Source organism: Physeter macrocephalus, chromosome 4, assembly GCF_002837175.3.
Source record: "Physeter macrocephalus isolate SW-GA chromosome 4, ASM283717v5, whole genome shotgun sequence".
Classification (NCBI taxonomy): Eukaryota; Metazoa; Chordata; class Mammalia; order Artiodactyla; family Physeteridae; genus Physeter; species Physeter macrocephalus.
The window spans coordinates 23695356-23706421 of NC_041217.1; the positions used below are offsets into that span (position 1 = coordinate 23695356).

General features: G+C 38.4%; 1 protein-coding gene across 1 annotated transcript; it reads left to right on the plus strand.

The window, feature by feature from the left end:
• Positions 1-217: 217 nt before the first annotated feature.
• SRP9 (signal recognition particle 9) lies at positions 218-9755 on the plus strand. The gene is made up of 3 exons (XM_007128059.4): positions 218-425; positions 4608-4676; positions 8539-9755. The coding sequence occupies exons 1-3, from the start codon at positions 354-356 to the stop codon at positions 8656-8658; spliced, it is 261 nt and encodes an 86-aa protein (XP_007128121.1). The 5' UTR covers positions 218-353; the 3' UTR covers positions 8659-9755.
• The last annotated feature ends 1311 nt before the right edge of the window (positions 9756-11066 follow it).

Below are 11066 nucleotides of genomic sequence, written 5' to 3' on the forward strand. Positions count from 1 at the left end.
TTGGAGTCCAGCCCAAAGAAGAGCGGGACAGATCCTCCTCCAGTCCTATAGGGGGCGCTGTGGCAACCTCCATCGTTTCCCCGCTCTCCACTTCTCTGGACCACCTCCCAGAGCCACACGCTCGGGGCTCCACCTCCTCCTTGGCAACATTCCTCCTTCCCATTGGGCGAGGGCGGTCCGGGCCGTCCAATGGAAAGAGGCGTTGGTGCGAGGAGGCGCCACCATCGTTGAGCGGGTGGGTCTTTGCGGCTGTAGGTGGCTGCGAGAGGTAGGGAGGTAGGTGGGCCGCGTCGCGTCGCCTCGCCTCAGGTCAGTAGCTTTGCCTTCCTCTCCTGTTCTGCCGCGGCCCCACGATGCCACAGTACCAGACCTGGGAGGAGTTCAGTCGCGCAGCGGAGAAGCTCTACCTCGCAGACCCTATGAAGGTAAATCACTGGAGGGGCCAGTGCCTCTGTCCCAGCCCCCTGTCAGGATAACTTCTCTGCCGTCCGCTCGGCCTCCGAAGCTTCTCCAGCATCCTAGTAGGTGTTGTGAGTGAGGAGAGACGGACCCCGCCAAGTCCGCTTGTTCCTCCCTTATTAACGGCCCGATGAAGCTCTGAAACGGGCAAGATCGGGGTCATTTCAGGGCCCTTAGGTAGCCTTCCCCCGCCCCCAATCCTTGAACATCCGTTATGGCTGTCGTTGGTTTACGTGTCTCTAAGGGCAGGGCTCCTTTCCCTGCAGTTTCGGCCTTCTGTCCCTCAGCTGTTTTGCTGCCCTTGTCCGGTACTGCCTCGTGTAAGATAAAACGGTTATGTTTTGGAAAGATCCCAGTTTGGAGGCATCTACAGCCATTAGCGTAGTGGTTCTTAATCTTTTGGAGGTCAGTGCCTTTTTGAGAACATGAGATGCTTGCACCCTTTTCTCAGAAAAATCCACTTGTACGTAGACGTTTGTAAACAATTTTAGAGGGCCCGTGGATCCCTGTAATTCATTCATGGCCCCCACAAAAATTATAATAAGTGAGTGTCAGAGGTTAGCTTATTATTAAAAAGCAAAGAAGTCGCAAGGATGAGAATATAGCATTTGGGTCTTGACTTTTCTTCCTCTCAGGTTTTTATTTATTTTATTGTCATCTAAATAATATTTGAAGCAGCTTCCTGTTAATTAGAAATTTTGCTAGCGGGACTTCCCCGGTGGCGCAGTGATTAAGAATCTGCCTGCCAGTGAAGGGGACACAGGTTCCATCCCTGGTCCGGGAAGATCCCACATGCCGAGGAGCAAGTAAGCCCCTGAGCCACAACCACTGAGCCCACGTACTGCAACTACTGAAGCCCGCGCGCCCAGAGCCCTGCTTCGCAGCATGAGAAGCCACCGCAATGAGAAGCCCGCACACCGCAATGAAGACCCAATGCAGCCAGAAAAAAAAAAAAAAAAAAATCCTGCTAGCTTTTTAGACCTAAATAAGTAACAAGAAGCTGTAAAACATTCTTAGTTTCATTCTTTGCAATACAAAGATGTAATAATAACAAATTATGAAATGAGTTAGATAGTTTTGAAACTGAGTACTTTGTTTATGACACAATTTTTGGCTCCTCCATTTGGTACATTTTGTTTGTAGGGCCATCTGTTTCTTTAAGCAGTACACCACGAGGACAATACAGGATTTTTGTCCAGAAGTACCCACAGTGTAAACTAAAAATATTTGAGAAGATAGCAAAGAATATACAAATTCACATTAAGAGTAATCATATTTTAAGAATGTGGTCATTCTTAGGGAAAATGAAAGTAAAATGGTAATTATAGAGCATTACTGTGAACAAGGCATGTGTAGTATAGTCAAGAGAGCGAGAATCCTTGAGCTCTTTTCCCAATCAGAAAATTCCAGTGGCCTAAAAACTTGTGCCTTCTTATGATAACCTTGCACTAGTTAAAAACTAGTGATTTTTTTGGTTGGAAGGTGAGGGGATGAGTGGGGAGAGACTGACAGTTATATTGAGTACCTTGTATGTGACAGACATTTTATATGTATATTTGTATAATTTATGTGAACAATTAAGACAGCCCCTTGAGGTAGATGAATAAACAATCTTAGATACATTAAATGATTTGCTTAGTCTCTAAGAAATGAAGCTAAAGTTTGAACCCATGTCTCTAAACCCTATGTTCATGCTATTTCTACGGGTCCATACTGCTGGGACTAAAAAAGAAAAGAAATTTTGTCAGAACTCTTTGGGATCTGTTTTACAGAATTCTTTCTTCTCTCCCTGTTGATTACATCCATCACCTTTTACCATTCTCTGTTGCATCCGCTCTAACTGAAGATGGCATTATTTCTGGACCATGTAATAACCTCTTAGTCTGCCTGTTTTTAAAATTCCTTCTTCACTCTCATACCACAGCTATCTAAAACACAAAAATTGAATCCTCAGTTTCCTGCTTGAAAACTGGTTCTTCATTGATTGCTGGTAGACATCCGGACTCCCAGTCCCCAGTCTGACCCTCTCTCCAGTCGTGCTGGCTTTGTCTTCCACCATCCTCAGCCCTAGTCTCATGAAGCTACATAATGCATCATATCTTCAGATTGCCACTTCATCTTTTCTCCTAACTTCTTGCCTAAAAGAAAAAAAAAATGCATTTCTGAAGCCATCTCCATAAAGCCTTTTTACACTTCCCCTTCTCCCAAACTAAATTACTTGTGTTCTCTTTTAACATTTTACGTGTATATGCCTTTATAGGGCTTAATTTATGTTGTCTTATGTTTTGATTATTCTGCTTGGTTGAATTCCAAGTTCCTAAGAAAGCAAGAACCTTGATTTCTTTTTCTGTCTTCGTGGCATCTGACATGGTAACAGGCGCTCCCAAAGTTACAAAATGGACTCTCTTATGGTACCACAGACCTTTTAACTCTCATTTCTCCTACTCGCCAGTGAGTGTTCTTTTAAGTGAGAGTTAAAACCTTATGTAGTTGTCATGCTTAGTATATTTTTTAGTTTCAGTTTCCTTTTGTTTCTGGAGGACTGAATTTTTTTAAATACGTAAAACTGAATTTAATAGCTCAATAAATAGAATCAGTTAGGTAGTCTAAAGGTACTTAACCTAGTTGTCATTATTTATACCTACTTAAGTGCTTGGTGCGTCCCCTTTCCTCCCTCACCAAGACAAATGTCAGGGCGGTATGACTTTTTTTTTGCAATCCCAGGAGAGCAGAGAGCATAATGGGAAAAGCTGTAGGAAAAGCTCTAATAGCCCTTTTTATCTAGTTTCCAGAATTGTCTTGAGGGTCCTGTGCTACATTGTAACCATTTTAAAACTATGTTCCTGTTTTGGCTTATAGATACTTAGCACTTTTTAAAACAGCTAGCTAAAACTAAACAAGAGTTATTTATTTTGGTTAACAAGAAACTTGACTCTGCTGCAGTACACTTTTGAGTCCATCATTTAAAGAAGTAAAAATAACGTTCATGGAAGTTGTAAACTCTATTGGGAGATGTCTTCTTTTATTGGAATATCGTAATACCTAAATCATTTTCTTGGCTTCCTAACTGTAGAATACCAAACAACAAAAAGTGCTGTGTAGCATGGCACTCAATGTAGGAGTTATTCTGGATTTAGAAAGTTGTTGATGGAGACATCATGTTGTGCCATCATGATAAAGATGTGATTTTGCTGAGTAACTTAGCCTGAGTCCACCTCCTGAGAGCCATGGGAAAATGGAAAGTATAAACTGCGACTGCAGTGCTCTTTCCTGGGGAATGGATTTGAACTGAACTAGCCATTTCTGCTATTTTTTTCCCCTTTTCCTGTCATTCCTCTGTGGCTAGGTGTGTTGGTATTGTAGGGGAGAAAAAACTTTCTCCTTTACTCTCTTAGGTGTTATAACTGGGGCTCTGCAAATTAACAGGTAGAAACATACATAGCACAGAAGTTCACAAAGAAATGTGACCTGAGGAATTTGGGACCTATATGCCATCTTAACAAAGGGTGGGAAAGAGGCTGGACAAAAGGAAAGAGGTTTGGGGCTTCTGGGAGCGGGGGTAAGTTGTGAGAAAGTGACTAGGAGATGTATGGGAAATAAGAGTTGTTTAGTAAGGTTTGTTAGGGAACAAACCTTGTTCTCTTTTCCCAGGGAGAGGGAAACACCTTTACAATTGGAAACTTATGTCACCTTTACAAAGGTTAATTTATGTCTTGCTTTTGGCCAGAAAGGGCAGAGAGCTAATCGCCTTCAGCTCAAAACATTCCTTATGCCTAAGTGGTATACTTTGAGGTGGCAAGCTGTGAATACCCTTCAGTATACTATTCTTACTGGCAAGAAATGCCAAACCACCTTAAGAGTCTCACAGGCTCTCTGCATATGGATGTGTCTTGGGAATTTTCAGTACATCTCTTCAAAGTGGCTGAAAATAAAATACCTGACTATTTTAAGTCTTTAAAAAATTGCAGCAATAGAAATGAACAAAATGCTGTTTTCCCACATTTCAGTAATAAGTTTATAGTAAAGGTGCCTTCAGATGTTTTGGCTATTAATTCTAAAAGGATCCATTTTAGCCCACCTGAAGACTAAATTATTTATGAGAAATGTCTTCTGACTTCACTGTTTCTAAATATGTATTTTTATTTCAGGCACGTGTGGTTCTCAAATATAGGCATTCTGATGGGAGTTTGTGTATTAAAGTAACAGATGATTTAGTTGTAAGTATACATTTTTATTTGTTGCATACTTTCAATTTTGTTTGAGTTAATCATTTGTTTGAAATTATTTACATAGAATTTATGCAGGTCACCCATTAGGATGCTTATTTCACATTTCATTCCCAAGTCAAGAACCTTGGTCTGGAAGCTATTTTTATAGGCACTTGGAAAGATAATTCAACTTGCTTCATTAATGCAGTATGTTAAGTGTAGTTTAATAACTGCTCTCTTCGGACCCTAAGCAAGAAGAACGTAGAGACCAAAAATGGATATGAGGGGTAAAGGTTTCTTTATACGTGTGTGAGAGTAAATAATGGTATTTGAACACAAGTTATAGGCTCTATAATTATATTTCTGACCTTCCCTGTCTGCTCACTCTTGTCTGTTCCTCACACCCCATTCATTCCTTACCCCTCTGCCATCTGGTTTCTGCATGAATTCTTCCACTCAGACTGCTCTTGGTTAGAGCTCAGCAGCAGCCCCTTTATTTTCAAACCCAGTAGTCTCAGCAGTTCATATTTTATGTGACCTCCTGGCTGCTTCTGAGGAAACCACTTCTTGTAGAAATTATTATTTTGGCATCTATTATTTTGGCATAATTTGGCATTAATAACCAAATTATTAATTTGGCAAATTAATGCCAACATTATTATTTTGGCATTAATTTGGCAAAATTATTATTTTGGCCATTTTATCTTGTTTTTCTTTTTCTGTTTCATTCTTCTTTGCTAATTATTTCACTGATGTGCCCCCATAAATATTGGTTTCTCCAGGATTCTGTTCTTGATCTTTTCTTACCACTTCTGGACCAACCCATTAAGTCCAGTACTGCCTGTATCTGTCTGTTTCCAGTTTTGTACCTTTAGCTCATATTTTTCTTTTGGCTTCCTGACTAGCTCTAAGTTGAGCATCCTTCCTCCTCTACTCGTTAACATTAGCCTGTCTAGAATGGAACTCATCATCTCTTATCAAACTGGCTCTTCCTGTTTTTTCTCTGTTAGTTGCACTGTCATCTACCTACTCAGAAACCTGGGGATCATCTTTGGTCCCTTCCTTTCCCTCATTCTCACGTTAACTATTCCTTCATTGGAAAAACTTGTATTTTGATCCTCCGATAAGTTCCATACATTTTGCTGGGCATTTGTGAATTATTGACTCAAGTTCCCTCATCTCATTTTCTGCCATGAACTCTCCATCTTGACTGCTAACCTCTTAACTTTAAGGGCTCAACGTCACTCACCTGTACTAGTAGAATAGACTAACTGTCCCTGCTTCCAGTTCATTCTTTAGTCGTCCTATGCTGCCCTGCCGGAGTGATTTCTAAAAATGCAAATTTGGTTGTTACTACCCTGCTTAAAAATCTTCAGTGGCCAAAAAAAAATCTTCAGTGGCTTCTCATCACTCATAATGTAAATTCCACCCTCATATCCTGTCTAATCTTCGTCTTTTCAATGTTACTTAAGGGCTCCTTTCATATGCCATGCTGTCTTAGGCCTCTGAGCTTTTGAACAGTCTGTTTCCATCTCTGCAATATTGAATCCCACCCCTACCCCAGTGTGACAAGCCTGCTGCGTATCTTTCAAAACCCAGCTCAAAAGGATTGCTTCATCTCTTACTTTTATTTCTGCCTCTTTTTGTGCTGTGTCACAATTGTCTTACCACATTTGACTTTTAATAGATTGTGAGCTTCAAAATAAAGATAGAGCAGTAATATTCTTACCGGTATTTGTAGTGACTAGCATGGTGTCCTGACCCAGAGGGTACTTAGCAAACACTTTTTTTTAATGGATTAATTCTTTTAAAAATTTAATAGTGACTTTAAAAATGACTTTTTGGTCATATTTTTACTGTATTTATGTTCAGGGTTCCATTGTGAGGTTGTGTGAAGTCAGATCTTTTAATGATTACCATGTCTTCCAAGAACCAATTGAGTTTGGTGAAGTAACTGTGAAAATGTGAAAAAGGAAGAATAAATTGAGGTGTATTGTGCTAAACCTAGATTCAAGAGATCTGAATCCTAGCTTAGCCATCTACCAGCATTTCATCCTGGGGAAAGTTCAGGCCAAAAGTTTTGGCTTTTGGGGCCATAGTTTTCTTGTCTCTGAAGTGCCACAGTGATAGTCTGCTTACCCAGTTGGGTTGTTGTGGAGTGTAAATGAAATATGTGGAAGTGCCTAGCACTAGGGCCTGCACTTAGTAGATTCAATAAATGTATACTTGAATCTCGAGCATTCGCATTGAGAAAAATTTTATTTATGATTGTCGCAGAGTGAATAGATATATCTACTGAAGAGAAATTGGTATATCCTGCTTTAAAAATAGAGGAAAATGCAGAATTGAATTCAATACAAGAGGCTTTATCTCCAGATGATGACTTTTTGCCTCTGGTAATGATTAAATATAGTTATGGATTCATGGTAAGCAGTATTGGAAAGAACTTTATTTAAAATTGATGATTCCTGTGACAAGATCTAAATATGAAAAATACTTTTTGTTCCCTTTCTTAAACTACTGAGAACTAGTCCATGTCTAGAAGGGACCAAAGATACAATCAAACCCATTCTCCTAAACAGTAAATATATGAATCAACTCCAACATAAAAATTTGTTTTCTAATGACTCTTAAAGAAAAGTTTGTTTACTTCAGTAATTCATTTTAATGGCTAATAATTCCTTCACAAAACTCATCTTAGACTTCATTCTTATCGTCATGGAGCTTTGACTTTTTTATAGTCCCATTTATGCATCATTTTTTTCCAGTGCCATGACTGATTTATAATATTGTCTTCTGTGGACCTAAAATCTTCCTGTGTATTTTAGTGAGAAGGTGTTTGTTCTTCTCACTAAACTGTAGTGAGAAGGTGTTTGTTCTTCTACAGAACATATACTAAAATTGAAACGGTGGAGATGATTATGGCCGCTTTACAAAATTGTTAGACAAATTTGTACAATGCATGGATAAAATTTTTTTAAGTAAGTGATTTAAAGGCTGTATGAATTCAGATCAGTTGGGCATGATGGGGTTGAACTCCAAAGTACTTAAGTTGATGAATATTACTGTAGGATCATGAAGTTCCATTGTTTAAAACTCATGTGAATCTAAGATGGGCTAAAGAAAAATGGATCAGTGTTATAAGATGAAAAAAAGACTGCCAGCTTAAATTTGATAATTTTGAAGATTCTAGAACAAATGGTTTTATGGCCAGCGATAAACAGATCTTAAGTATCTATCTAATGAAGCATTGACTTTATAGCAAGGAAGAATTTGGTTTGGTTTAAAAATTATACGTAATGTCAGAAAATCGAGGTTGAATAGATTTATCTCTTTTGATTTAGGTAGCGACCAGCAGTAAGCAAGGGATTCCAGATTTTTAAAAAATTATCATTAACCCTCCCCCGCTCCCATTTCACAAATAGAGAAAGGGATCCTAAGATATATGCTTCTCCCACTGTAACTCAATCATTTATGACCAGATCCCAGGGAGAAAATATCTAATTCCAATCTTGAAGTCTTCTCATCAGACCATGGCAGAATTTGAATTTTCTGGATTTGAATTTGAATTTGAATTCAGATTCAGAATTTGAATTTATTCAACTGGTCATTTTTGAGAAGCTTCTAATAGAGTTCAGTTTGTTTTTTAACCACAGCAGTGGCATTTGAAATATTATAAAATACTAAACTTAAGGAATGTAATTGTTGGAGACTTGGAAACTTGAATGTAATTTCTTTAGTATGACCTCCAGAGGAAGTAGAGCAAAACAGTGGTAGGAAAAGACTCAAAATTTTATCCAAGCATACGTTTGCTACGTCGTTGATAATCTAGTTTTACATAGTTAATGTGTGCTTTTAAAATTTCTGACAGTGTTTGGTGTATAGAACAGACCAAGCTCAAGATGTAAAGAAGATTGAGAAATTCCACAGTCAACTAATGCGACTTATGGTGGCCAAGGAATCCCGCAGTGTTGCCATGGAAACGGACTGAATGGTTTGAAATGGAGACTGTCATGTTCTTAGGAAGTAAATATCTTTTGAATTTGAGAAAGTGTTGGGACAGAAAATACTTTATGTAACTAAGTGGGTTATTCAGAAGCCAAGAGATCATTTTTTGTACTTTGTTTTTTAATATTTACTTTAGAGAGCTAGGACTGTAAATGCTTTCAGTTCGAAAGCCTTTATTTATTTTTGGAAATGGAACAAGGAATGGCTCTATCTTGGAAACTTTTTACAGATTGTTTGATGTTAGGCAAAATAAATAATTACTCTCTGGTAAGTTTGTATCAGTAATTTGAAAATGAGATATCAAGAAAAGCCAGTTCTTCCTTAAATTTAGTTAATCTGTCTTTAAAAGAAAAATTAAATGGAACCATTTTGCTGGATTGATATATTTCTTTTGGAGCATAAATTTTGTGCTGTTGATGACCAGCAAATATAAAATACGGTAACTGGAATTAACTGTGCACAGCAGTAGAGCTGATTATATATGGTAGTGTAGTCTCAATTACATCTAAAAATAACTATGAAAACAAGTATGCTTTACCTTAAACTTTACAAATTTAAACTATATTTTTAAATATAAGGGATTCATAGTATCATTAACTTGTTGAGCAAAGACTAACTTTGAATCTAATTTTCAGTGCTCAGAAACATCTGCTATTACTTTAAATGCATGAACAGAATGCTCACTAATGGATCGAAACCACCATATTACAGAAATATTTGCCACATATTTGCCATCTATATTTTCTCAGAAGGGCTAAGGATTATTTGACCTGTTAAATTTTTGCATACCTCTGTGACACCCCAACCCATTTCTCTCATTACTTAACCAAGGTGTTAAGCATGACTCTCACAACTGTTCTCCATTAAACCAGAAGTGTGATATTATTTGATATTTATCTTATATTTGTAACCTGAGTTTTATCACCTGAATATAATGTTCACATGTTGATTCCTACATTAAAATATTTTTTGTTAGGAATTTGTTGTGTTGACCAGCGTTTTAACATGGAAAGTTCCATTAGCCATATGAATTTTGGCATTTTTCAGAGAGATCAGTAAATAAAATATTACCTGAATATATATTGTTTCTCTTTTAAGTTTTTTTTTTTTGTGGTATGCGGGCCTCCCTCTGCTGCGGCCTCTCCCGTTGCGGAGCACAGGCTCCGGACGCGCAGGCCCAGCGGCCATGGCTCACGGGCCCAGCCGCTCCGCGGCACGTGGGATCCTCCCAGACCGGGGCACGAACCCGGTTCCCCTGCATCGGCAGGCGCACACGCAACCACTGCGCCACCAGGGAAGCCCCTCTTTTAAGTTTTTAACTTCTCAAGAATTACCTATTTCTTGACTTGGATATTCTATATTTATTTAGACTAAAGTGAGCCTAATGATGCTATATATACATTTTTATTTATTTTGTTTCTTGGTACTTTTATTATATGACTTTCTCTGAGCTGTATGCTGTGGCATTTTGTTCTCTTGATTAAGGAAAGTAACATCAAATAGTATAGGGTTTTTTGGGTTTTGGTGTTTTCCCCCCATAGTAGGATAACCGGAGGTTTTTTTGGCCTTTTTCTTTTTCATTTACATCTTTCACTTTTTAACACTACTTTATGAAGATAACCGGGAATGGGAGGGACTTCTATTTGAGTTCTTTGAGTCCTTGTAGCTTGCAGCAGTGATTAAGAGCAGGGGTTCCAAGGCAGACTGCCTGCGTTGCAATCTTGGCTCCACTGTTCCCCAATTCTGTGGCTTTTGAGACAGTACTTCTCTAAGCCTCCATTTTCTTCTCTGGAAATTGGGCTGACCGTAGTATTCGTAGGGCTTTGAGGATTAAATGGCGTAATCCCCTTTAAGCCCTTAGCACAGTACCTGGAACACAGTAAATCTCAATAAACGGTAGCTATTATTACTATTATTGTTATGATTGTTATTTTTTCAGGGGACTGGGTATAAGTAGCCAGCTCTTAAGTTTTCTCATAATTGTAACTGAATAGTTACCTGTAAGCAACGTTTGCCTTTTCTACCGAGCTATGTCTATTATCAAATGCCATTTTTGGCAGGTGAAGTAAAACAAGATTGTCCCCATGGGGAGTGTTCTTATGTGGTGGGGGAAACTGAAATCCTTAAATCTAAAACATGTTTATTTGTATCTACACAAAATAAAATTATTAAGAGAACTAATTGGTGGTGAAAGTATTGAATCTCTTAAAGACCATATAAATAATAAAACACCAAATTATATATTCTGAAAATCACAATGCTGTATACTCTGATTTTTTTCTTTTATTAGGAAGTATTTCTGGATACTATAATCACACTTTCATGGACTTTTTTTGGTGGGGGGTGGGCTGCATGTGCAGCCTGCGAGATCTTAGTGCCCCAACCAGGGAT

What these genes read in the sequence shown, in the direction of transcription:
- SRP9 (XM_007128059.4), top strand. Translation starts at nt 354, where the DNA reads ATGCCACAGTACCAGACCTGGGAGGAGTTCAGTCGCGCAGCGGAGAAG. An exon ending in ACCTCGCAGACCCTATGAAG is followed by an intron (nt 426 to 4,607) that starts GTAAATCACTGG and finishes TTTTTATTTCAG; the next exon opens with GCACGTGTGGTTCTCAAATA. An exon ending in AAGTAACAGATGATTTAGTT is followed by an intron (nt 4,677 to 8,538) that starts GTAAGTATACAT and finishes AATTTCTGACAG; the next exon opens with TGTTTGGTGTATAGAACAGA.